The 27,875-nt window shown below is 41.5% G+C and overlaps 1 protein-coding gene across 2 annotated transcripts; it reads right to left on the bottom strand.

The window, feature by feature from the left end:
- Nucleotides 1-146: 146 nt before the first annotated feature.
- Nucleotides 147-27,875, bottom strand: Mphosph8 (M-phase phosphoprotein 8). 2 transcript variants are annotated; one of them, XM_055616689.1, is made up of 14 exons: nucleotides 27,526-27,873; nucleotides 26,098-26,253; nucleotides 22,848-23,666; nucleotides 19,440-19,539; nucleotides 16,440-16,694; nucleotides 13,909-14,034; nucleotides 13,742-13,830; nucleotides 10,870-11,010; nucleotides 10,301-10,387; nucleotides 8,149-8,303; nucleotides 5,751-5,905; nucleotides 1,871-1,998; nucleotides 539-622; nucleotides 147-221 (listed from the first exon to the last, which is right to left on the bottom strand). In XM_055616689.1, exons 1-14 carry the CDS (start codon nucleotides 27,739-27,741, stop codon nucleotides 180-182), a joined length of 2,553 nt encoding a protein of 850 aa, XP_055472664.1. In that variant the 5' UTR covers nucleotides 27,742-27,873; the 3' UTR covers nucleotides 147-179. The 2 variants fall into 2 exon arrangements, with proteins under 2 accessions (XP_055472664.1, XP_055472673.1); XM_055616698.1 differs by lacking the exons at nucleotides 147-221; nucleotides 1,871-1,998 and having other exon boundaries at nucleotides 565-622; nucleotides 27,526-27,875.

Raw genomic sequence — 27,875 nt, 5'->3', positions numbered from 1 at the left:
TATGCAGAACATTCTGAACAATGGCACAAATACGTATATGAAGACTATAAACATAAAGCCCTGTTGTACTTTAACAGGCAACAGTCTTACATTGCAAGTTTACAGATAGAACTATATAGGAACATTTCAGACTTGGACTTGGGAATACAGCAGAAAGAAGCCTGGTCTCAGTCCTTTGGTCAGTTCAGCTGCACTCTGTATGCACCTATTAGCAATTTCACCTAAGGGAGAGAAGTGAGGGGTCAGTATGTACAGCTCCCACCTTGTCAGAGCATTAGGTTAGGGCTATTTGTAATAAAGAAAAAGAAAACACTCCCACAAGATCTTGGAGAGATCTTGCCTGCGTAGGCCCAGCCACACAGTAGCAGTGTAAGGCTGCAGGGAAGCTCTCAGGCTAACCCTCAGCCAGGTGTGCCCATGGCAGGCCTCGTGCAGAGGACTTGTCTGCACTATGTGCACAGACATTTCCAGAGAATTTTTCTTTTTCTTTTTTTTTTAAGAAGCAGTAACTGTAGAGACAAAGCGAAGATTTTTTCACCTTGGCAAAGGGTGCTTCAGTCAACCTTATAAACAGCTTATTGGGTCCGGCCACAGGGCTGAACGAGTAGACAAAGTGACTATCCTAGAGAGGAAAGAAAAATCAAGTCAGACTCACATCTGCGACACCTACAGTGGAGACCTACAATTTTAGGATAGGATCTGTGTGGGTCAGAGCTGATGGCTCAGCTTGTCTGGTGAGCCAGCCAGTGAACAGCTAGGTACTATCTGTCTACCTGTACATGAAATGTCCTTACTGTATTATCTCCCAGGCCCTCAACAAGTTTGTTTTGGGAGGCAGAGGTGGAGGATCAATGCAAGTTCAAGGCCTCGCATGTCTGCACTTAGTTCTAGGCTACCTGAGGCTGCGTGATGACACCCAGTATAGCACCAAGCACAGAAAAATGGCTACATTCAATACAATGCTTAGAGAATTCCAGAAGTGGCAAAAAGGAGTGATGATGTGCTTTCTGGTAAAAGTATGAAGGGTTGGCCAGCTGCAGTGGCCCACGCCTGTAATCTCAGTGTTCAGGGAGGCAGAGGCAGGTGGATCTACAAAGTCCAGGACAGCCAGGGCTACGGAGTTTTAGAAACCCTGTCTCCAAAATCCAAAGAGTATCATGGGTCGATGGTCAACTTCCTCTAGCTTTTTGGATAGTAGCCTTATTTCAACCAAATCAAAACAACCAACAACAGCACTCATTTTGCATTAACAAGCATAAACATAACCACTTAATATTCTGCCTTCATGTAAAAAGTTCTCAGATCTAAGAGATTATTCTCAGACTGCAGCATATTTTAAAGTGAATAAATAAACATTAAAAACAATTTGGGTTTTTGATAATAAATGTGAATTTTTAATAATAACTGTGAACTGTCTGACTCTCATTATACTGGAATGATCCATTGTTGTGTGTGGATATGTGGGGGGTGTATTTGGCACATGCAAACAAATGCACAAGTCTAAGGTTGATTGTTGGGAATCATCCTTTATGGGCAGTGTCTCTCAATCAAGCCATAAGCTCACCTGTCAGACAGCACAGCTGACAGGTGGGCTACCATGTACACACAGCATTACATGGGTTTTGCTATAAGTACTCAATTTCCCAGCCAGGTAGGGCACACTGCCCACAGGTAACCTGGACTGTAACAAGACCCCTTGTCTGGGGATCAAGTTTCTTGTTGCTAAGCCTGATGACCCACATGGTGGAACTGACCTCTGACCCCTGACACCCACACTTCACACCAAGGTGCTCAGAGCACCTCCATACACATTATATATTATGTCATAATATGACCATAATTTTCAATAATGAACAGCTGAAAATCTTACCAGGAAAACAGGAAGTTGAAATTTATCATTTAAAACTACAGCTTGTACACTGCATGGTCCACAGAGCCGAGCAATGACTTCTTTACCCAGAAAGTTTGCATGGAAAATAAAGAGCAGAACACCAGAGCCTGAAGGAGGACAGTAGAGGAGGTTAATGCCACCACAGTGTGAGGGGTGCGGTCATGCTGACAGGGAGAAGACCCCTACTCACAACACTTGGTGTCATCTTACAGTTTCAAACTACAACTCTGGAGACCTTGTCCAAGTTACCCCATGGGAAATGCTCTGGTGTATACTCAAGTTTCAAGACAGGATTTTCCCTGTGTAGCTGTGGCTCCTCTGGGCTCGCTTTGTAGACCAGATTGGCCTCGAACTCACAAGAAATCCACCTGCCCCTGCCTCCCTAAGTGCTGGGATGACAGGTGTGTGCCACCACTGCCCGAAAGTCGTTTTTATTTATTCTTTATTTAAAATGCCTACAGGTATGTGTGTGTCTTCAGCCTGCACAGACCAGAAAGGGGGTTGGGAACCCCTGGAACTCAAGTTACAGATAGTGATGAGGTGTCATGTGGGTTCTGGAAGCTGAATCTGGGTCATTTCCAAGAGTAAGAAGTCCTGCTTGGCTTACTGATTTTTAAAACAATAAAATTTATGTAGTTTGACAACTTATGGGAGCTGCTTCTCTCCTTCCATCATGTGGGCTATCCAAATCAAGCCCAAGCCATCAGGCTTAGTGGTAAGAATTTCTACTTCAGTCAAAAATAGGTGTAATGGGCAAATCTTATCCCCCAAAATTTGGCAGCCAACAAGATGGTTTAGCAGATAGAAGTGCATATGTAATTATAACTAGTCCAGTGGTCATAGTTCTTAGGAATCAAAAGCTTCATTAGAGAACTTTTGTTTAGATGGTGTTTGGAACTGAACTGAGTCTCCAGGTGGGTACCCTAGTAAGGGGAACAGGGACTGGCTGACATGAACACAGTGGCTGGCTCTTAGATCACCTCCCCCTGGGGAAGGAGGGAGGGAGGAACAGCCTTACCAGACCACAGAGGAAGACAATGCAGCCAGTCCTGATGAGACCTGATAGGCTAGGGTCAAATGGAAGGGGAGGAGGACCTTGCCTATCAGCGGACTGGAGTAGGGGTATGGGAAAAGAAGAGAGGAGGAAGATGGAATTGGGAGGGGATGAAGGAGGGGGATACAAAGTGAATAAATCATAATTTAAACACACACACACAAGACAAGTGTCCTACTACTGAGCTATCCTCTAACTCCTCAGCAGCATAATGTGACACAGAGAATGGCCAGGATGGGACTTTGAGCCTGCTGTTGGGGACATTACATGCTTATAAGGACCTTACATTTCTGTCTTAAAAGATTTCAGAAGAATAGCAGAATTTCTGGTTCATGCAAATACTTATGCAAGTAGGAGAAAGCAAAACAAAATAATTTTGTGGGCATGGTTGGTCCAGTTACATCTATTAATGGTAAGATGAAGCCTAAGCCCCCTCCCTGCAATGCATATGCCCTATAATATTCAAAGCTACAAATCATGAGCCAGTCATGATACTGTGTGCTTATAAGCCCAGTGCTTAAAGAGGAGGAAGGTCTGTTCAGAGTTCAAAACAAACCCAAGCTACACAGAGACCCTATCTAAAAATACAAAACTACACCTAATTCATTAACTGACAATGCAGCAATTCACTTTGAATTGCTTTGAATTTAATTTTCACTTTGAATTCACTTTGTGGCAGGTAGATCTCACGTACCCCTGGATAGCTTTGAATTCAATACTGTCCAAAAAGATAACCTTGAAATCCTGACTGTCTTGCCTCCACCTCCTGAGTGCTGGGCTTACAGGGATGGACCACTAATGCAGTTTATGTTAACGCTCAGACCCAGCTCAGGTACTTGCCTGCTAGGCAAATGCTCTGTGCTGGACCCAGGAGCCTCCTGCCTCAGCTTCTTTAGTGCTAAGGTTGCCAGAGAGATGGGAAGTGACAATGCTGCTGCCACCAAGCCTGACCACTTGCATTTGGCTCCCAAAGAACTCATATGCGGAAGGAGAGAACTCTCAGAAACTGTTTTCACTTGCAACTGTACCCTGGCACAAGCATACCCACAAACAAAAATGTAATGGAAAAAAAATATTTTAAAATCCCGTTTGTGTATGTGACAGAAGACACACACACACAAATGGCTCTTCAAGTTAAAGGACACTTATCCACCAAGCCTTGCAAACTGAGTTCCATCCACAAAGTGTTAGGAAAAAACTGACACCTGCAGAGTTGTTTTCTGACCCCCACATATGCACCATGATGCACACTTGCACGCAAATGTATAATTTTTAAAATGTTCTAGGTGCTAGGATTGCACGTGTAGATAGCCACACCTGACTTAGGAATACACATTAAAAATTTTTATCCTTACATTGGGCATGTATAAATAAATATATGTGTCTGTTTTATTTCCTGGAAGTCTTCAAATGCATATCAGTAGCAATAAACCACCCAAATGCCATATTATAATGTAGATTACAGCAATGCATTAAAAAATTTTCAAAACAAAAAACTTTGCCAGAGAGATGGCTCAGTAGTTGGTCAGAGAGATGGCTCAAGAGTACTGATTGATCTTCCAGAGGACTAGGGTTCAATTCCCAGCACCCATGTGGCAACTCTTACCTTACTCTGTGTGCATGAGCCCACATAGCACGTGGTGTATGCAGGCCAGAGGACAACTTTGGAGGTTGGTTCTCTTTCTACCATGTAGGTTTTAGGGATCAAACTCAGGTCATCAGGCTTGCTGGCAGAAGCCTTACCCACTGGGTTATCTTACAAGTCTAAGTACACATTTTTAAACTGAGGATAAAGGTATGTAAGAGGAAATAACCACTTAAAGACAACGTTCTCTGCCCTCTTTTAAATGTGCCATGGGGGAAGACAGAGGACAACTCTTTGGAGAACGTTCTCTTTTACCATGTGGGTTCTGATGACTGAACTCGGCAGCAGCTCTAACTTTTCACAGTTTCATATATTAGTCTTAATTCCCTACTCCCCACTGTCCACCAAACTGCTTCTTCCCAATAGGTTCCTCTCCTACCATTGTTTCAACGCCCACCACATCTAATTATGGTTTCAAGCATGGCTGAGGCAGTTACTCAATCAGGGGCAACTTACTGGTAGCTCCACCCCTGAGGTGCCCCCAGACCCCATATAACTGCTTATAGCTCTGTCCTTAACTCCAATGGGATGGGGCAGTCCTCACTGCACCCCCTCCCAGGTTTTCTTAAAAAGTTATGCCAGGTAATGACTCATGAATGTAATCCCAGCTCTCAGAAGGTAAGACAGGAGTATTGGACCAAGACTATTAAATAAACAAACAAAAAACAACAACAATAAAAAACCCCACCAAAGTCAGGCATGATAGAACATACCTTTAAATCCAAATACACAGGAGGCTAATGCAGGTAGATCTCTTAAGTTCAAAGCTAGCTTGATCTACATAACAAGTTCCAGGCCAGCCAGGACTACATAGTGAGACAGATCCTGTCTCAAAAAAGCAACAAAACAAAAACAAGCCAAACAAGGGGTAACCCACTGACTATATTAAATTTGGGAGAAAAATTAAGATTGTAGGCTTAGAATTATAAAGCTGTCTTTTAACAAAACTCAGTAAACAGCTGTAATTATGAAGAACCAGTATCCATCTTAAACAGGACTCAGTGGCAGATAAAGGGGCATGGGATGCCTCCTGCCAGCTACCACACAGTGGTGTCTGTGAAAGAGTTCCTTCAACAGAAAAGTTTTATTTAGGAGCAAACATTTTTACAGGCTATAACTTTAAACACTTAAGTTTGAAAGAGACATGTCTATCTACTTACCTTCTGGTATGTTCTGAGGGGGCTTGTAATTGAAATCCGTTGAGAAATCTGGCCCCTCACAGAGCCGATGACATGCTATGGGGAAAACAGGTTCTAGTAGAGCAAGGCGAGATTCAAAATAGTCCCTGATTGTTTCTTCTGCAACTCTCGAAAGCCTAGTAAGAGAAGACCAGAAGACTGTTAATGTAATAGCTGGGTTTGGACTCATGCCTCAAAACTCAGAACGCTCATGTAGGATTGCCATCAGTTTGAAGACAGCCTGGGCTAGAGTGAGTTAATGTAGGTGTGCTGAATTATTACACTGTACCACATAAAGAACTGTAACTGTTGTTAGCCAATGAAAAACTTCAGTTACCCGACTTGATCATTACAAATGGTGTACTGTATTATCATCACACTGTATCGTACTGCACAATTACATTACGGGGTGGGAATGTAACTCATCTGCCTAGAATGTATGAAACGCAGACTTTGGTGATTAGCACCACATAAATCAGATGTGGTGGCATGCAGCTATAACCCTAGTACTCAGGAGAAAGACTAGGAAGATCACAAGTTCAAGGCCATTAGCGGGGAGCAGTGGCACACAGCTGTAATCCCAGCACTCAGGAGGCAGAGGCAGGCATGCATCGGAGGCCGGCCTGGTCTACAAAATGAGTCCAGGACAGCCAAGGCTACACAGAAAAAAAAGCCCAAGGCCAGCCTCAACTACAGAGTTTGAGGCTGGACTGGAATATGTGAGCCCCTACCTTTCCTTTATCCCCCACAAATGGCAGGCACCAAAAGGTGGACTCTTCACTGTACAATAACCATAAACTACCCACTAATTCTGCTTCTAACCTTGTTTTTTGAGACAGGGTTTCTGTGTGTGGCCCTGGCTGGCCTGGAAGTCAAGAGATCCGCCTGCCTCTGCCTCTTGAGAGCTGGGTCAAAGGTGTGCCCACCCGCCAGCGTTGCTTTTTCACTTTATTATTATTTTCTTGCACTGCCTAGGCCCTTGCACATGTCTAAAACAATTGTCCTAGCCCTGGTTTCACCTTTCAGAAACCACGTTTTTGATTTTTGTGTTGTGGGTGCATATGTGTGCACATACCCATGTGGAGTCAGAGGACAGCACTGTGTCGTCCTTTATCACTCTCCGCCCTATCCCTTCAAAGCAGTTCTCTCCCTAAATCTGGGACTCAGTATCCAGTCAGGCTGCAGCCAGAAATACCCAATAACCTCCCGTCTCCAACATCTCAGGGTTGTGGTTACAGGTAGGAGTGAGACCATGACTGCCCACCTTGTTGACATGTGGGCTAACCTTGGTCCTCATGGGTGCCCAGCGAGCACTCTTACCAATGAGCCACCTCTTTACTCTATGTCGATGCAGGACTTTACTACATTGCCCAGACTGACCTTGAACTCATTCTGTAGCCCAAGTAGGGCTTGAACTTGCAATCTGTATGCTTTAGCCACCTGAGTAACTGCAATTGTAGTTGATCCACACAACCCAGCACCACCTTTGTGAAAAGGAACTATAACTCTGGCCTCACTTGGATTTCCTCTCATAAGTGGCCTTTCAATTTCCTTTTCATCCATCTCCTCTTATTAGAAAACAGGAGTTGTACAAGGGCAACTTTTACTCAGTCTTCATAATCTAGGCTTTGAAATAGTATCTGGCACAGAAATCCACTCAGTGCTTGTTTAATGCCTGAGTGAGAAATTAGAAGTGGGGAGCTCAGACCTGAGCAAAGGGAGATAGATGGCTGGCCACTCCTCTCCCAGGCTCTCTGCAGCTACCCACTGTGTTCAGAGGAAAGAAGGGATGAACTGGCTTCCCGGGATTCTTTAGACAAGCTGTCAGACTAGGATGAGAGAAAAGTGAGGAAGACACGGTTGTCAGCCTCTGGTTTCCATAGGCCTGCGCACAGGTGCAGGTACACACGAGGGAAATGTCAGTCAATTTAAGAGTAGACTTAACTTTTGAGAGTCTTAACATAGTCTAGACTGGTACGAACTAGCTATGTAGCCAAGGACTGGCTACCCTGACCTCTACATCTTCTTTCTCTAACCTCCTAAATGCCATTACAGGCATGTGCCACCATGCTTGGTTTTAAGAAATGCTAAGGACTAAACCCAGGGCTCTGCTCTGAGCATACTAGGTAAGCACTTTACTAACTGAGCTTCATCTCCAGTCCTAGACTGAACATTTTTAAGGAGATGTCTAGGGGTTTCTAAGACTTTAAGAACTTGCACAAAAGTAGTAAATATGCCACTAAATGCACAATCTACTGAAGTGAGAAACACAACAGGATAACCTTTTTTGAACATTTTCCAACACAAACCTCTCCAAATACGATGTCTTCTAATAGCTGTTATCCCACTCTGACCCATGGCACATTCACCTGACACTTACATCTCCAAGTGGCTCTTCAGCAGTTCGTACACAAGCACATTGTTACACTGCTTTGCAAAATACAATGCACTATTTTGGTGCTTTGACAAAATGTTGCAGTCTGCTCCACATTCAATCACAAGGCGCACAATGTCCGAATTTCCTCTTTTGCATGCCTAGATCGGAAAGAAGCAGCATTTCTTACTGTGAACCACAGTCACTTCAGTCTCTCTACACGCCTGGCATGTCTTTTTCAGAGAGCAAACACAAGAAAGGGAAGAAGACATCTGAGGCCAGGTCCTAGCAAGCATTAGCAACAGGGCAGCACAGAAGAGTTCGCTAGAGGCTGCTGTGAGGAGGAGCTCAGTCCCAGGGCACAAACTGACACTTGGCCAGGCTCCCTAAACCTTCATTGACTGTCCCACCATCTTTCACCGAAGCCTACTTTTCCTTCCCAAACTAAGGAAAATCAGCTAGCACCTGCTCTGTTCTGTGAATTCGATCCCCTAAAATGCTAGAGAACCGCTCGCTTGATCCCTGTCGCTATTTAGGTACAGACTAATATTACTTCACCTCAGGAACCTCCCTACAAGTCTGCAAACTGTTTGTCTCATCCTGAATCCACTCTCTCTACTGAACATTCGAACAAGCCTACCCTTTAATCTGGGCACTTCTTTCTCAATCTCGCAAGTGCCTTCTGGAACACACCCAATCATGAATAGCTTGGTGGAAAATGCTGGTATCCTCTTCCTGTGCTCTTCCTTCTACTGAGGTGCAAGTGTCTGCTGTCTAGCAGTTTCTCAGTTAGACAGTACTCTGAGGTGCCACCTCTGATGTACCTATGTGGTCGTAACAGACACACAAGCTCACCCCTGAAGAAAAGGACTATTTACACAAACCAAAATCAGGAATAGGGAGGAATCACAAAGCAATGACCAAGGCTTAGACCTGAGGGTCTAACAGGAGGCCCAGAAGAAAAGGAATCCAGGTTACTAGAACACAGAGTTCAGGACAAGCCTGGGGTTGTACTGTAATCCAATTCACGCACTGACAGAGTGCAACCTGGTATTGCAGATAAGTTCCTGCTCAGAGCACAGCTTATGCAAAGCTGTACCTCAGGGAAGAGAGAAAACACCTATGGACACCTGGACCTGCTGAATTCTAGCAGCACTATGAGCCAGAAACCTGGAACTACTGCAAAGGAATGAGCCACTCTGGGTGGAGGCTAGTGAGATACATGCAACCTACCACTCAAAGAAAGGTACAAGCAGGGTCGTGGACCTTTCAACTCAAATATCTGTAAAGCCACAATTCCAAAAATGGGTTTGCCAAATACAAAATGAGAGCACATCATCTTCCTTTCCTACTCCCAGGCCTCTAAACCCATGAAGATGGATGCTGAACACCCTTTCATGTGACTACAGAGATACTGCTTTTCCTGCCACTGCAACTTTGGGGCATCTCTAGCACATTACCCAACTCCTGCTGGACAGAAGTCATTAACCTAAATAATAGACCTCTGATGTTAGTTTCTTTTCTTTTTCTTTTTTTTGTTTTTTTGAGACTTGTAGCTTTGGCTGTCCTGGACTTGCTTTGTAGACCAAGCTGGCCTTGAACTTATAGAGATCCATCGGCCTTAGCTGATGTGCTGAGATTAGGTATGTACTACCGCATTCAGCTGCTGAGGTCAGTTTCTTAACTGGCCTTGGACATATTAATTGCTTCTAGGAAATGGCTGTCTCTGTCTAGCTTAGCAGACAGAATCTGTATTCTGCCTTGGGTAACGAGAATCAACTAGTCTAGAAACCACTCAAGACACACCCATCTATAAATCTTAAATTCCACTCATTGCAATCTTGGATCTGTCTGCCTCTTTCCAGCACCTTTTACTTTTAGCAGAGTTCTCATTCACTGAAGCACTGCAATCCCTTCTATTTCCCCAACTCCTGATCCATTTCCTTTGCTGACTCAGTGCCCATCGCCTCCATCCCATAATGCTGTCTAGGTCCCTCAGACTGAGTATTCCTGTACACCACTGACCTGACCATTCTCTGCCGTTTTGCTGATCCACGTCTACTATGTGGAGCTGCTGAGTCCCAGGGACCACCTTGTGCCTATGCTTCCCCAGTCTGAAGCCCCAACACCAACCCCCAGTGTGAAAGTGAAGACTTACTTTCATGAGCGCAGTCTCACCATTGCTTTGCTGGACATTTACAAAAGCTCCAGCTTCCAAAAGAATAGCCACAGTGGTTAGAAAGTTCTATTAAAATAAGAAACAAACTTCATTACAAGACTTTGTTAAAAGACAGACCTTTCAGATGTTTTGCAACCAAGAAAGACCCAGCAGATTCTATTCCATGCAGGGGACTGGCCGGCCACCATCTCCCTGATTCATCACTGTAGGCCACAGGAGCCCACCTTCTGAGCCTGGTCCTTCACTGATGTGTCAGCAAGTACTACTGAAGCTTAACCCTGGCTTGCATGCGAGAAATGCTACACGGGAGTCCTCTAAATCATTTAAGACTGGCAGTATAACTAGAGTTTGCATTCATTATAAATTACCAACTAGGCAAGTCACATGTTGAATCTGATTATAAAGTACTGCTAATAGCAGAAATTAATTCACAAGTCACAGACCCACTGAAACCATAAAGGAGGGCTCAGTGACATATGACCATTCTATTTCATTACAAAAAAAAAAAAAAGATTCTCAGTGTCCCTTCATGCAATCAAGTCTCAAACCTTCTCAGCAGCATGAATGAGGGCTGTAGTCCCATTTTTCTGGCGCCCATTCACTTTTGCACCTTTGGTAATAAGGAGTCTCAGGAGGTCGTCCTGCCCTCCTGCTGCAGCCAACATCACTAGTGTCATCCCACTAGAATCCTGTGACAGTTTGTTAATGAGAAACCATGTTAGTCTTTCATCAGAAACATTTTAGAAGCAAGTCTCTTCTGTAAGATATTTCAAGGAAAAAAATCACTAAAGTACATTGATTTAAACATCCGCTTAGGTTAGGCTGCTTACTAAAATATACTACTAAGTAATCAGAATCTAAAATCTTTAGAATGTTTTGTGTATGTGATCATAGGGGGAGGCGTACATGCATATGTGTATGCACGCATATAGAGGCCACTGTTTTCCTCAAAGGCTTGCCACCTAATTTTTAAGATCCATTTCTATTGCCAGGCACAGTATACCTGCCTGACATTCCAGCATTTGGGGAGGCAGAGGCAGGAGGATCTCTTGTGAGTTTGAGGCCAGGCTGGTCTACAAAGCGAGTCTAGGACAGTCAAGACTACACAGAGAAACCCTGTGTTGAACCCCCCCCACACACAAAAGTTATAATCCTCCTGTATAATCAATGAGTATGGTGGCTCATGCACTTAGAAGGCAAAGCCAGCAGGATTTCTACAAGTTTGGAGCTAATCTGAACTACATAGACACTGACGTTTAGGACAGACTGGGCAAAGGGGGATGGGGTGGTTAGGGGGCTGGAGAGACGGCTCAGTGCGTAAGAGCAGCAGCTCTCTTCCAGAGCACACAGTTAAGTTCCCTGCACCCACATGGCGGCTCACAGCTCTCCATGACTCCAAAACTGGAGGATCCTGCAATGCCAATGTACATATGCTTAAGCAGACACTCACACACATTAAACGAAGTATCTTAAATAAAAAACTAAATAGAGGCTGGAGAGACGGCTCAGCAGGTAAGTGTACCAGCTGCTCTTCTAGAGGTCTCAATTCCCAGCACCCACAAAGCAACTCACAACCATCTATCTGTAGTCCCATGGGATCTAATGCCTTCTTTTGGTGTACAAACACAAACGCAGGAAAAAAAAACATGCATATACATAAAATACATAAATAAATCTTTTCAAACATTAAATAAATTCTATGCAATAAATTCTTTTTGTTATTTTGTCTTCCCCCCCCCCCCCCCCCCAGAGCTGAGGACTGAACCCAGAGCCTTGCGCTTGCTAGGCAAGTGCTCTACCACTGAGCTAAATCCCCAACCCCCCCTGCAATAAATTCTATATCAAGTTTTCTTGGTATAAAATGAATGGCAAACTGAGCCAGATGCTCAGTTCTCTCCTATAAAATCCAAAGCATTATTTAAAATGGTAAGAGTAAGAGTTTCATGAGTGTAAAATTTAAATGACTGTGGCGACTCACACTCATAATCCCAATACTCAGCTGATAGGGGTAGGAGACTCAGATGTTGGCCATCCTTGTTTACACAGCCTGTCTACACTGGCCTGGCTTAAAAAATGTTAATTAAGTGACATACACTTTCCCCAACAACAAATAAAGATTAAAGATTTTTAAAAATTAAAAACATATCATTAAAGCAAAAATCCTATGAGAACATAATCATATAATCTTGTCTAAGGAAGATGAGACAGTATAAAGTCATATGTGCTTGAGAAGCTTAGGCAAGAGAATTCACAGCAAGTTCAAGGCTAGCCTGGCTATATAATGAGATTCTATTTCAAAAGAAAAAATTCCCAACAATTAATATCTCATCTAAAAATGAGAGGAGGAAAAAACTAATATGCTTCCATGTAAAAAGAAAAACCAAAAATTCACATACATTGATATAAAAGATCTTGAGTGACATGAAAAGCTAGGCCATCAAAACCAAGTAACAGCCACATAAACAGCCCCAAGGAAGTTCTTTTACACCTCTTATTGCTTCAGTATAAAATAATCCCCAGGCATGGTTTGAGTGAGAAATGTCCCCCATAGACTCAAGTGTTGCAGTAAATAATAGAAAGGTTTTGGGCTATATATTTTACTGGCCCTAAGATTATCAAGGCGGTATTATTTAACCTGCTATCACAAATAATAAGACACAGACAACTGTTAGATTTATAATTGCCTTATTTACCTGGGCCAGGCAGATATTTCACTTACACTGTCTCAGTATCCTTACCATCCACCTCCCAGCCTCCATCCAATGCCATCTGCCTTAATCCTCCTAAATTGGACTACCTTTCATCAATAATCCCATGGTACTTTCTTTTATTCTTTATCTGGGCCTTTTCATGCCATCATTGGGGTCCCTTCTCCAGACCCACATGGTTTTCCCCATGCTAACCCATGGTGGCCTCCTTCTTCCTCCTCTCTTCCTGTCTGTCTGTCTGTCCCTTGATGTTCATGATTCTTTTGTCCTCAAAAGTCTAGAAACCTAGCCATGTCTACCTCATTCTGCCCTGCCCAGATATAGGCTGTTTAACCAAGCAGTCAAATATGTCTTAGGCAGGTTTACAAAAGAAAGATAGGTGTAACCATATCTTAAGGGCCAGTGACATATACCAGACCAACCTCCAACACTCAAATATTTAACACTTGCTTTCCAGTTGGTGGTGCTGGTGGGGAAGATACTCTTCCTTCTTTAAGTTGCTTCTGGTCATAGCATTTTATTATAATAACAGAAAAATAAACAATATATCACAAAACCCAGTGATATCATCAACAGTTTAAGGAATCTAATGTACAACTATACGGTCTAAGGTATTTGACCTTTAAAATATGATCATGTAACACTTTTCTAAGAAAATAACTGCCCATATTGTACAGTCTTTGTGAGATCTGCCCCCACCAAAGCATAGTACCTCCTGATCCAAGTTGTACTCTTCATTGGAGTTCAGTGCGACCTTCACAGCAATATAATCTCCATTTTTCACGGCATCCCTCAACAAATCTATAATGAAAAGAAAGATGTGTTAGAGTTAATAACTCTAGATTTGTAGAAGAGCCAAATAAATTGCAAATCACTCACTGCTTGTAATCTTATTTGTTGTGGTAAAGGTCTCATCTGACCCATCAAGATGCTTCTGAAAATCTTCTAATTTCATCCACTCCAACTGCAGGTCCATACCCAAACTCAAAACCTGTTGCCTGCCATCTAGAATACACAAAAACATCATTAATGTACAATCTTAAGAAGTAGTATTAAAAAAACTCACAAAATCATATGATTATTAAGTTTGTCACATTTAAAACAAATGTTTGTGTATACTACAGTTAAATTTTAGTATTTCACTTTGGGGAGGAAGTTGAGACAGGGTTTCTCTGTATAGCCTTGGGAATCTGCTCTGTCTCAGCCCCTCAGTCTCTCAAGTGCTGGCATTTTAGGTATGAGCCCCCAGTCCCTGCTCTGGTTTTCACTTTAGTAAAGTAACATGTAGACATTTTAGACTACCCTGAGTGTGTAAGTCAGATATATGATGCAATAAGTAAGGGTTGAACAAGTACATTTTAGTGTTCAGGGCCTGAAGGCCATGAGCATAGGAGTGGATTGTCAGTAAACATGAGGTATGGCCTTGCTGCCCTGTAGAAGCATTTGGTTTCTAGCAGGAAGGGAAGCATAAGCAATGATTTGTATTTTCATACAGAATGGAATTGTTTACACATAAAGAATGACTTAATGTAAATGTTTAGAAGCAATGTGATTCTAAAAAGAATGGCCTTGCGACACAGATCAGTTGACAGGATTGGGGTTCAGTTCCTGCACCTACATGGTGGCTCATTACCTGGTAACTACAGTTCCCGGGAATCCAATGCCCTCTTCTAACCTCCTTGGTTATCAGGCATTTATGTGGAACACACTCACAAAAATACAACTAAAATCTTTTTTTCAGTAATAAGACTAGGTGTTTCAATCTCAGAATCTGTGAAGCAGAGACAGAACTGCTGTGAGCAGGAGGCACAGCCTCGTTTATGTATACGGGCTCCAGGCCAACCAGGGCTACGTAGTGACATTCTGTCTCAACAACAATAACAAAGTATTTAAAGAAAAATATTTTAAATCTATTCCTTGAGATTCACAGATTATACAATTTTAAATAAGATCAAGAGATTTTTTTTTTTTTTCCTTTTGATTTTTCTAGACAGGGTTTCTCTGTATAGTAGCCCTGACTGTCCTGAACTCACTTTGTAGACCAGGCTGGCCTTGAACTCACATCTACCTGCCTCTGCCTCCTGAGTGCTGAGATTATAGGTGTGTCATCACACAGGGTATTTGATCACAATGTGAACCCCAAGAATGTGAACTGGAAAAACCTGTTTCTATTTGTGGTATAGCTCAGTCTTTGATCTAGAGCTTTCTGTTTATGTAAATAAGTATTTGTGGTATGGTTCAGCCCTAGTACACACCTTTAATCCAAGAGCATTTATAGGTCAAGAGCAAGTAACCAGGAGTAAATGTAAGTAAACAGAAAAGAGGGACATTTAGTTGAGGGTACTTAAGACAGCATGGAAAAGGAAAAAGGACTTTTTTTCCTCCTGGGACATCAGCTGAGTAGGAAGGTCAGCTGTGTGCTTTCTCTACTTCTCTGAGTTAGAAGGTTTTCACCCCAGCATCTGGCTCCTGAGTCTTCATTGGTAAAAACCAAATGACTGAGATTTTGTTTTAAAACAATAATATCTCATTCTTACTGATTATACAGATACACTTTTAAATTCCTCCTTCCCATTTTGTATTTTGTATTCTACACAAGAACTTTTCATTCTGAAATGTTAACACACTAAAGTCTCATTTATATTACCTATTTTCTACACAGTTAAAAATACACAGCAAGGAGTGATGGTACACATCTACTATCCAACACTCAGGAGGAAGAAATAGGAGGTACCGATTCATGGCTACATGTCCTCCAACTCCCTATGGAGCGGAAAATGACCTTTAATTCTCAGTCCTCTCGCCATACCTACTGAGGGCTGGCGTTACCATGCACAGCTTTTTACATGATCATTTTGAAATGAAATCTCAAAATAAAAATTAAGGTGTGGTGGCGCATGCCTTTGATTCCAGCACCCCTTCACAGAAAAATCTTTCAGATATCTGAAAGGGAGGCAGAGGTAGAAGGATCTCTGGGAGTTTGAGGACAGCCTAGTCCAGGACAGCCAAGGCTACACAGAGAAACCCTGTCTTGAAAAAAAGAAAAGAGCAAGAGAAAGAAACAAAGAAAGAGAGAGAGAGAGAGAGAGAGAGAACGAAAGAAAGATTAAGCTGGGCCAGGTGGTGGTGGCACACTCTAATCCCTAGCACTCGGGAGGCAGAGACAGGCTGGCATACAACAGTGAGTTGCTGGACAGACAAGGCTACACAGAAAAACCCTGTCTTGAAAAACAACACCAACAAAATTAAGCTGGAAAATAGGAATCTTCTTGTATTATAAGAACTTAGAATATTTGATGCATTTAGATGTCAAAGAATGACTTGAGTCTTCAACATTAAGTTATTCAGGAGATCTGAATAAAGTCAATACTCGGAAACCACTCTATTTGAAAAATGCCAGGCAAACTCACCAGAAGTCTCATCTGTTTGGCACACACTGTCTGCAGCTTCCTGATCCCCCTCTGCAGCTATGTGTGCCCAAGTGTCAGTCTCATCTTTAGCCGTTCTTCTTTCTTTAAGTGAACACTTGTCCTTGGTTTTGGAATCATCTGTAGTTTTATAATCCAGTGGTATTTCTTCTCTTTTCCAATTATTCTCAAGAACATCATTTTTATCTTCTGTTGTTTTTTTAAATAAATCAAATGCACTTCTGATTTCTTTAAATGCTAAGTACAAAAATTAAAGCCAATGGTTAACCTGGAGTTGTAAATTTATGTTACAATCAAAAGAAAATCTGTATCCACACTGAATAAACATGTTTTTCTGTAGTTTTACTAAATACTTGCCGTTATGAAGCAAAGATTTACTATGATAGTCACAAGTTGTTTCAATTGGTTTTTTATTGACTATTCAGTATTGAGAAAGCTGTGACAAAGGAGTATTCAAATCTGCTTGAATAGCTTTTTCTTCATTTTTTTTCTTTCTTTTTTGTGGGGAAGAGGGGAGACTAATTTCCCTGTGCATGCTGGACGTACTCTACCAGACTAGATCCTTCATACTGTATGCCAATTTCAAGTGCAGTTTTGCCTTAAATAGAACTACCATTTATTTCATGTATGTGGAGTATTCTTGAGTCTGGTTTCCAATATCCTTGCTAGTAAAAAAACCTATATAACCAGCATTCTTAAGAGTCCTTCCAAGCCAGGGAGTGGTGGTGCACACCTTTAATCCCAGCACTTGGGAGGCAGAGGCAGGTGAATCTGGGTTTGAGACCAGCCTGGTCTACAGAGCGAGTCCAAGAACAGTCAATGCTAAACAGAGAAACCCTGTCTCGAAAAACCAAAATAAAATAAAATAAAATAAAATAGTCTAGTGCTTTATATATTCTTTCCTAAACCCCTCACCCCACTTTTGGTGTTCAAGATAGAACCACGGACACTGCATGCTGAGCACACACTCTTCCACTAATCTATATGCCTAGCTGTTCTTGCATTTCATTTTTAGTGCAAGCTAGTGGAATTCGGTGGCTTTATCAGGTGCATGGTCAGTGCTCCTACATCATGCTTTTTCCCCATTCAGCACCAGAAACAACTTTTGCACAAGCTCTAGGACAGTCATGCATGGGCCTTTCTCAGGAAGAAAGGTGGCAAGAATCACAGAGATCCTCTCCTTCAATTGTCCTTTGTCACAACCACTGAAGTGTAGTTCAGAACATCTGATCAGCAGCATTCATCCTGGGCATCTGCCCAAATATTAATTTGACAGTATTTTGAGTATCTAACAAATATCTAAAATATAGTAAGTGCTTCCTGTATTGTTCAAAATGCAGTTCTTATAGTACTTTAAGTATGAGCCACTGAGACAGGCATCACTACTGCTATGTCTGAGTGTGGCCCTAAGATAAAATCTACTTTTACCACTGGAGATGCTCCTCAGCACTCTCTCAGCATGAGTTCCACCTCCAACATGGGGAGGGGGAAAAAAAATAAAAGAGTACTAAAAATGTGTGGCTGGCCAGGTATGATAGTGCACCCCTTTAATCCCAGATGCAGAGGCAGGCAGGAGAGTCTCAGTTTTTTGAAGACAGCCTCAAAAAACACAACCACAACAAAACAAAACAAAACAACTAAATTCAAGAAAACTAAAGAGAGCTGGAGAACAGTTGCTGTTCTTTCAAAGGTCCTGAGTTCGATTCCCAACAAACACATGGTGGTTCATAACCATGCATAATAAGATCTAGTGTTCAGAAAGAATATTGTATAAATAATAAATAAATCTGAAAGCAAGCAAGCAAGCTAAAGAGATGGCCTAATGTGTAAGCTCATGTAGTCACGAGGCCTGAGTTCCCAACTCTCAGATATAAAAGTCAGAACAGGTTATGAGGGCCTGAAATTCTACAACTTTGTGGGGTCTGGACAAGTGAATGGCTGGGGTTGCAGACTGCCAGCTCACCTCTAGACTCAGTGGAAGGAAGACCCTAGCCCAAGGGGTTGAGGTAGAGAGTGATAGAGCAGTGAACCTAATGGGCAAATGTGTACATGCACCTGCATAAACCTCACCAAGATAAACTAAACTCTAGAGAAACCAGAAATGTCCCAAAAGTAAACTTGAAGCTATAAGTGGAAAATTCCACTCTTAATTCAAGTATCAGGAGACAAAAACATGGAAACATATGTACATATAAATATCACTGAACCAGAATGAGGAATCAGAAACATTTTTGGTCCCAAATATTTCAGAGAAGGAATATTCAACCTTTATAATAATTTTCTGAGTCAAGGTTATTTTGTGTAGCCTTGACTATCCTGGAACTAGCTCTTAGACAAGGATGGCCTTGAAATCACAGAGACCCACCTGCCTCTGCTGGAATTACTGGTATACAGCATCAATGCCCAGCAACAAACTAAGTTATTAAATGAAATGTAAAGCTCTAAATTCCTTGAAGAACAAAATTTTATAGCATTACAGGGTAGAAAAGAGATTATCGGGCTGGAGAAATGGCTCAAGAGGTTAAGAGCACTGGCTGCTCTTCCAAAGGTCCTGAGTTCAATTCCCAGCAACCACATGTTGGCTCAAAACTATCCAAGATCTGGTGCCCTCTTCTGGCCTGTAGGCACACATGCAGGCAGAATACTGTATAAATAATAAATAAATAGCTTTTTTTTTAAAAAAAAAAAAAAAAAGAGATTATCTTCAGGATTAGCTCTTTATAGAGAAGATGACTTGAAGATATGGTCAGAAGTTCAGAGTATTTACTGCTCTAGCAAAGGTCCCCAGCTGTGTTCCCAGCACCCTCATAGTGCTGACATACATCTATATCTCCAATTCCAAAGGCTCCAATATCCCTTTTTAACCCTTGAGGACTCCTGCATACATATGCACATATATACACCCAGACACACATATCTACATAAAATCATTAATTTTTAATAATGGCAATAAACATGGAAATATTTTAATTTTATACTTACATTTTAATCCCTTTGGCTCCATTCTGCCTTTTTCTTCTTTGATCAAATCATACCTTTTCTGACATTTTTCTTTGGGTTCATTTTTTCTGGCTTCTTTCTCCTAAAGAATAATGAATAGAAAACTCAAAACAAGAATGGATAAGGAGCTGATACTGTAATATTTGCAAACTGGGATATTTAGGCATCCAACTCTGTGTACGCACACTTGAGCACATAGAAGCTGATAATTCCGTTTCCTCCCACTGCTCCCTCAAGCAAGACTCTTTCTGACATGATAAACATGTATAAAATAGAACTCAAAACCCAATTTTCTTTTTAAGAATTTATTATTAAAAATGTTTGAGCATAACATGGTAGTGCAAACTTTTAATCCCAGCACTCTATAGAGGCAGGGACATGAATTCACAGCCAGCTTGGTCTATGTAGGAACCTTTTCACAAATAAACAAAAAACTTGTATATGATCCAACTTCACCGTATACATGTATTAAAAAAAGTCACTGTGAAATCTCCTCTTCTGTACAATGAGAACTAAACTGCTACAGAAGTAAACTCTATAAAAACCTTATCTCAGAACTGCAGCAATGGCTCCGAGTTAAGAGCACTTGGTGTTTTTATAAAGGACTTGGGTTCGGTTCCCAGAACCCACATGAACAGCTCCAGTTTCAGGGGATCTGATGCCCCTTTCTGGACTTTGCAGGCAGGAGGTAGACACACTGTACAGACACATAAATGCAGAGAAACCATTCATACAAATAATCTTTTCTTTCTTTCTTTCTTTTTTTTTTTTAGTGTTTTTTTTTTTAAGACAAGTTTTCTCTATGTAGCTCTGGCTGTCACAGAACTCAATCTGTAGACCAGGCTGGCCTTGAACTCAGAGATATGCCTGTTTCTCCCTTCCAAATGCTGAGATTAAATGTGTGGCACCATGTCCAACCTACAAATAAAAAGGAAAACAATAAGCCACCATCACTGTTTCATTTCTCTATAGTCCCCTATATTCTTGTTACTTCCCAAATAATGCTTTTGCTTTTATTTATATTGTACACATGGTTTTTAACTGCACCAAATTGTGCGAAGCTTTCCTTCTGGTCTACTGACCTTACGTTTCAATTGCTATAACAGTCCCCAAGTTGACTCATAACCATGCATAATAAGATCTTGTGTTTTCTGAACCATTTTCCCCATGACTAGACAAACTTACCAATTTTTCACTAAGGATAATATTAACATAAATATTTCTTTTAAGTTTTATCAGACAGGGTCTTGCTATATAGCCTCATGCTGGCCTCAAATTCCCAATCCCTCTGCTTCAGCTTCCCAAATGCTCAGATTATAGTTATATACTTCTAAACAGGACCTGGTATCTTTCTATAAAGCACAGTTTCAACTACTGGATCACTTAACACTTCTGTCAAGGGAGTAAAACATTTTTAAAACTGAAACACGTTTTTGAACTTGCAACAACCAAAAATTAGTTCAAGCTCAAATATACTACCACACATTATCAATCCTGTGGATCCCTCAACATACTTAAGACTACTGTATGTTTTTATGTACACATTTCCACTCCTACAGAAACATCACGATGAGGGCTGGCATGTACTTCAGTTGGTAGACAGAGTGCTTGCCTAACGTGTGCAGTGCCTTTGGTTCAAGTCCTAGAGCTATGTAAACTATGTAAGCTATGTTAGTATATGCTGATGATCCTCAAGCAGGGAAGACAGACACGGTCATTCTTAGCTACACAGCCAGTTCACTTACGGCCATCCTGCTACCTTATTTCGTAATCTTTTGGCTTGAGATTAGAACAGTTTCTAACAGGCCCTAAATTATCTGCCATTTTGTATTACACACTCGTATACGGTGCATTTTACTTATCCAAAATTATAAAATCAAAATATGGATCAATTCCAAAAACTGCATTTTGGACTATCAAATATTCATCCAAGATTTAAAATTTCATATTAGAATAAGTACATTTATTAGTATGCAAACTTATACGCTAAATGTTTAAAGTATATGTATACCAGGGGTTGTTTTAAAATGGATTTCTTAATGATTTGTTAATCAGTAAATGTTTGGTTTGTATTATCTATTTTATATGCTTTATATATAAGATCACATAAAATTTTTAAAGGAAAAGGCCTCAAGAGTGGAAAAAGTTTAATAAACCTTGACAGAAATAGCTACCCCTCTTTAAAATTCTTAGGATACATTTTCAGAAACAAGAATAATGAAAAGAAACTCATCTTTTTTTTTAATAGTTCTTGACAAATATTTTTCTAATTGTGAAATTTTTCTTTAAAAAATATAAAAGTAAATTAATATAATAATGGTATAAGAAATATTTTGTAATAATTAAAAGAACCAATAGTAATGTCCTCTGTGTACTTCATCCTTTCTGTACCGAAAACTGAGAAACTCACAAGATGCAAAAACTGAAAGCTGGAGAGCAGTCTCCAGGGTTTAGAGCGCTTACCACTCTTACAGGACCACAGTTTGGGTGGTACTCAGCAACCTCACACCCTCTCGCAGGTACCTGCATACATGTGGCATCCACTCACATAAACAAAAATAAAAATATCAAAAATGCACCCACACAAACCATGCCAGTTATGGTTGCACATGTCTTTAATCCCTTGGAGGCTGAGGCCAGCCAGGACTACACAGTGAGGCCCCACCTCAAAAAATAAAATAAAATAAAAATGAAAACTAAACTTGTAACCCCAACTTCCAGGAAGAGCAGCTTTAGGCTAGCCTGGGCTATAGTTTAAAGAGGGGCAGGGAAGAAGAAAGGCACAAGATCAAGCCTGTCAGTATTTTAACACAGAAGGGGAGAGAGCCATGAAGTCCTATCTCTACCTGAGGACTATGGAGTTGATAGTTTCTAGCAATGAGTTTTCTTTAAGTGAACTTGGAAGAAGTTAGGGAGACAGTAAAGGTGGATACAATCAACATGCACTGTATCTGGATCTCTGTGAGTTCGAGGCTAGCCTGGGCTATAAATCCAGTCCAGGACAGGCAAGGCTACAGAGAAACCCTGTCTTGAAAAACTAAAGAAAAAAGAAAAAGCATTGTATGAAACTGTCAAAAATTTTATACATATACACACCCCAAAATGACATTTTGTAAGTTGATGGAGCTAACAGGCCTGACTGTACAATGCTGCACACCACCTGAACACCACCACGAAAATTCTGACTTTCGTTAAACTTCGGGCTCGAATGCTTGAAATCTGAGCACAGGCAGCTGTCCTCAGTGACGCTATATTAAAAAACTACCCTTTATTCTAGTTTGACCATTTCCTTTGCCAATCCTGCAAAAGTTCCTGACTGTAAAAAAGCCAGCAATAATCTGTACCAAGCATTCTTCTGTACTCTACGAGTTCTGAACTGCCCTTACTTACCTCCTCTGCCGAGTCAGAGGACCTTAGGCCCTTCTCATCCCCACTCAGTCTGGAACTCTTCAGGGTTTGGGCAGACACAGGTGATGGTAACTTATTTAACTCTACGTTACTTCTGCCTTTGTCTTGATTTTTTTGCTTTTTAGGTATGGTTTTCCTTTCTAAAACGGTGTTCATGTTTTCTAGGTTGTTGATCTCTTTGGGTTCCTCCAACTTCCTTGGTTTTTTCTTCTTCCTTTTAACTCGGCCACCAGCATCCTCCTCAGCACTTACAAGGTCATCCAAGTGTTTCTCAAAAATACCCTCCTGCACTGTATCCTGTCCTGTTTTATCTTTTACAGTTCTTATTTTTTGATTCTCTTCTCTGTTGTCAGAAAAAAAGTCTTCACTGTCATCCTCTGGAAAGAAGGAATCATTAAGTGTAGGTGATTCAGACTCCAGGAGAGATCCAATATATCTCTCTTTCTTTGTTTTGCGGTTGTCTTTGAGATTGTCTCTTATTTTAAGCTTTAGATCTCGTAATTCAGCCCTTTTAGCTTTCTTTAATTCCTTGATTTCCTTTATTTCATCTCTTTTGGGCTTTTTGGTGTCCTTTAATTCTTCCTTTACTTCCAAAATTCTTTTCTTTGTCCTTACATCAAAACCTAAATTATCTTTTAGTTTTCCAACTTTTGCTTTTTTTTTGCTCAGATCATCTGAACTTTTCTCCTCTTTGCACTTTATTTTTTTCTTCTTTTTCCTTGGTGAAGTATGTTCTTCTGTGTCACTCTGCTGTTCGCTTTCATAGTCCGCCTCAAATATGTCACTGCTTAAAGATAGTCTCTATAAAATAAAGACACTAACATAAGGCACTAACATAATTTCAAGGGTTTTGAGAGCCAGTACTAATGAAATCTAATAAAAATATTCTTAGAGCAGACTTCACTTCTTTAAAATACCTGAATTGAATGTGTGTATTACTTACATTTTGGAAGTGATGAATGTCAGGAGACACAAGGAAGAATAATGTCAGTGCTTTGTTGCTATCAAGCTGAAACATGAGTTTAAAAAGTGAATCTCATGTATGATAGGATGTAATTGAAATTTTAAATTTATTTTGTGTGTGTGAGCATGCCTGCATATGAAAAAATGCCACAGTATATATTTAGAAGTCACAGAACCAAAAAAATAAATAAAATAAAATAAGTCACAGAACCACTTGAAGAATCTCTTTGTGAAGTCTGAAAATTAAACTCAGGCCATCTAGTGTGGCAACAAGCACCCTCACCTGTTCAGCTATCTTATTAGCCCTCCTAGAATGTTCTTAAACTTGTTAATTTCAGCCATATGGAGCAAGCACACAAACTACACAGAAATCTTACTTATTTCATTGATTTGTTATACAGTCTTTAATAGTTCCTACTGAAACATTTTCCTATTCTAAAAAGAAATTCAAGAATAAAATATTTAGCCAGAGCCAGGCACAATGACACACGCCTGTAATCCCAGGCCTGGGAGACAGAGGCAGGTGGAACTCCCGGAGGCCAGCCTGGTCTTCAAGGCAAATTCAGGACACCAACACAGAGAAACCCTGTCTTGAAAAACCAAAAAGATATTTAGCCAGGCGTGGTGGTTCATGCCTTTCTTTAATCCCAGCACTTGGAGGCAAAGACAGGTGGGTATCTGAGTGGGTATCTCTCTTTATAGAGCGTCCAGGACAGCCAGGGCTATACAGAGAAACTCTGTTTCAAAAATAAAGAATAAGCTATTTGTATTAAAAACAAAAACTTAAGCAAACTGAATTTATATTCCTTTTCCAAAACTGTTTTATACGAAATAAATTAACAGAAAGAAGGATGAAAAAATGTTTTCCTACAGTGTCTAGAATTGAAAAGGTCAGGGAATGTGGTGGTACTAGCTTAATCTTTTGAATCTCCCTGAACCTTTACATAACAAAGCAATGACATAACAACGACAACAAAAAGCCCACAAATATCTACCACAAAATTAAGTGGTCGGGGCTTGAGGGTTTAGCTCTGTGGTAAAATAGCAGCTCAATACCCAATACTGCCAAACAACAGAACAAAACAAAACAAAAAAGGGGGGATTAAAAACTGTTTAATTTTGCTAGGTATGCTACCCATAATTCCAGCACTCAAGAGGCAAAGGCAGGAGAATCAGAAGTTCAAGATCAGCTTGATCTACACAGTCCCAGGTCAGCTAGAGATACAGAGTAAAACTGTCTCAAAAACAAAATCAGGCATGGTAGTGCACACCTGTAATCCCAGCATTCAAGAGGCTGAGGCAGGTGATCTCTGTGAGTTCCAAGCCAGTCTGGTACAGAGTTCTAGGCAAACCAGGATTACCTTATGAGACTCTGTCTCAAAAAAGAAATGTTTAACTAGCAGAAAAGGTTAAATAAAGAATGTTAATAACACAGATTAAGTATGAATGTATGTGTTATAATCTAACAATATTATAAATTAGAACAAAATAATAATTATGGCAATAATCACATATATTTAATAGTTGCTCACATCATGGGCAAATATGAAATCATGATGTGTCTGCCTCTATGGTCCTTCACTTTTATGTGTATTACTCCCATTTCTCCGCTTGGAGCTGGAATCCAGGGCCTTGCACATGCTGGGCAGGTGCTGCATCACTGAATACACTGTCTAATTGTCCTGAGTACTGGGTTACAAAACACACCCTACCTTATTAGCCAATATTCATGTCTGCTATAATTTGAATGGTGAATGTCCTCCAAAGGTTCTTGTGTTGGGAGGCAATAATAGAAGGTGGTGGAATCTTAGGGAGGTGAAGCCTAAGGATTCTTAGTTCCATTTGTGACATGACCTCAAAGAGGATTGGGGGACCCTGGTTTCTTCTGCTTCCTGGCTTATGAAAACAAGAAACTTAAGAGTTCCCTAGTGCTCCCCATCAGAGACATCCACATAGGTAGACTAACACCTCTAGAACTATAAGCAAAACAAACCTTATTTTTAAATTATGTTAGATATTTCACTACACTGTAAGGTTACTAGCAACATAGAGAACACATTTGTTTGTCAAACAGAATCAAAGGCTGGAAAAGAAGAGTGTAGCAAAATAAAATCAGCAGAAGCAGTCTTCTGTGAGGACAAACCAGCAACATGGAATCCACACAGGAAATACCAGACACTGTATTTTTCATCAATTGTTTACTATACAAACTTTGTATGACTAAATTTATGACTATCAAACAAAAAAAGTATGAGATAAAACTTGATACCTGGATATCTTTCTTGACAGCTTTGGCTTTGTTCTCGGCAAGTTTATTCCTAAATTCAAGAAGAACTTCTTTACAGTCCTCCAGATGAACCTCAGGCTCCCAGGTATCATCATCAGATGTATATCCTTTCCACCGAACTTTATAAAGGGTCTTACCCTGTAGCATAAATGAAAAACAGACATATTACTGATTAAAATTTCAAAACCATTCAGCTGCTGAGAATAAGAGAACTTGGAAACTGCATCAAAATGAAAATTAACATCAATTGAAAGTGTGCATATTCATCTTGAGTCCAGTATCTATGGCAGAAGAGGGTGCCATCAGCTTTTTAAGATTTACGGAGCCTTAATCCCAGCAGAGGCAGGTGGATCTTTGGAGTTCAAGGCAGCCTGGTCTACAGAGTTCCAGGACAGCTGAGGCTACACAGAGAAACCCTGGGGGGAGGGGGGGGAGAACAAACTGCTGACTTGCCAGGCAGCAGTGACCCAAACCTTTAATCCCAGCACTTGGGGGAAAGCAGGGTGGATTTCTAAATTTGAGGCTGGCATGGTCTACAGAGTGGCTAGGGCTACACAGAGAAACCCTATCTCAAAAACCCAACCTCCCCACCAAACAAAACAAAACAAAACAAAACAGAACCATGACTGATGTCTTTTTCTGATTATAAAGCAATGTATGCACTAAAAATAGCGATTTAAACAGAGGTCTCCAAAGGGCATGAAGACAAAAACGCGAAAGCACCTCGTTCTAGAGGGCTCTGCAAAAAGGTCGGGGGAGGCATTACAAACGGATGGACCCCAAGACCTGGAAGAACAGAGTATAATTTCTTCCAGGGACAACAGTCGCAGCAAGGAGGACGCTAAGTGCCCAAGCGTGACGTGCTAAGATTCTCCTTTCAAGCTTACTCTAAATCTGTGAGTCACAAGCATAAAACGCGCAGAGGAGGAAAGGATGACATTTGGGTTTCGGGAACTTTACCATCCCAACCACTTGGTGTGATTGGGGTTTGACTGTGAGAACGAATGGGAATTCCTGAATTTAACCCATGGAGCATTTTCTACTCTTGGAAAACACTGGGACAACGGTGTGATGGACTCTGACGACTCGTAGGGTTCCCACCAGTCCTGGCTAACGGAGAGCTATAGACCTAACCGTACCCCGAAGGCTGAAGGCCACCAACAGCCTGGCATCCTACGACTCAACATTACATGCCCCGGCTTCGTCTTTTCTACCGAAACGACGCCTAAAACTTCCCTAAGCCTCCATCCTCCACAAACGCGGCCACGGACCTTCTCGAGATGTCACTCTGCGCTCGCCCCACGCGTCCGTCAGGTGCTCACGGACCGGCCCCGTCCTCCCGGGCTGCTCGGCGTTCCACCGGGATTCTCCCCACCGTGCCCGCCCTCCGGCCGCGCATCCCCCACATACTCCCTCGCACATCATGTCCAGGATCTTCTCCACCTCGAACACATCCTCCGCATCCTCCTCGCTGTCCCCAACGGCCTCCGGCCCTTTAGTGGCGGCGTCCTTCTCTTCGCCATCTGCTCCCACTCCTCGCTCGGCCTCGGGAGAACCGGCAGTGCTGTCGGGAACGGACATAACCTGCGCCGCCGCACTCAGGCTCTGCTCACCGACGGCCGCCATCACAGACCGCCTGCAAACCGACGCGAAAAGCCAACCCCGCTGCACGGCAAGACAGCTCCGCGCGCAGGCCCCTCCGCCCTAATCCGCTTCAGCGGCGTGACTCCATGGTGAGGAAAGCCAGCCAATCGTGGGCT

Source organism: Psammomys obesus, unplaced genomic scaffold (genome assembly GCF_907164565.1).
Source record: "Psammomys obesus unplaced genomic scaffold, mPsaObe1.curated_primary_1811, whole genome shotgun sequence".
Lineage (NCBI taxonomy): Eukaryota > Metazoa > Chordata > Mammalia > Rodentia > Muridae > Psammomys > Psammomys obesus.
This window is presented reverse-complemented; position numbering and strand designations above follow the sequence as displayed.

What these genes read in the sequence shown, in the direction of transcription:
- Mphosph8 (XM_055616689.1), bottom strand. Translation starts at nt 27,741, where the DNA reads ATGGCGGCCGTCGGTGAGCAGAGCCTGAGTGCGGCGGCGCAGGTTATG. An exon ending in GGAGCCAAAGGGATTAAAAT is followed by an intron (nt 16,695 to 19,439) that starts GTAAGTATAAAA and finishes TTTTGTACTTAG; the next exon opens with CATTTAAAGAAATCAGAAGT. An exon ending in GTGAGACTGCGCTCATGAAA is followed by an intron (nt 8,304 to 10,300) that starts GTAAGTCTTCAC and finishes TTTCCGATCTAG; the next exon opens with GCATGCAAAAGAGGAAATTC.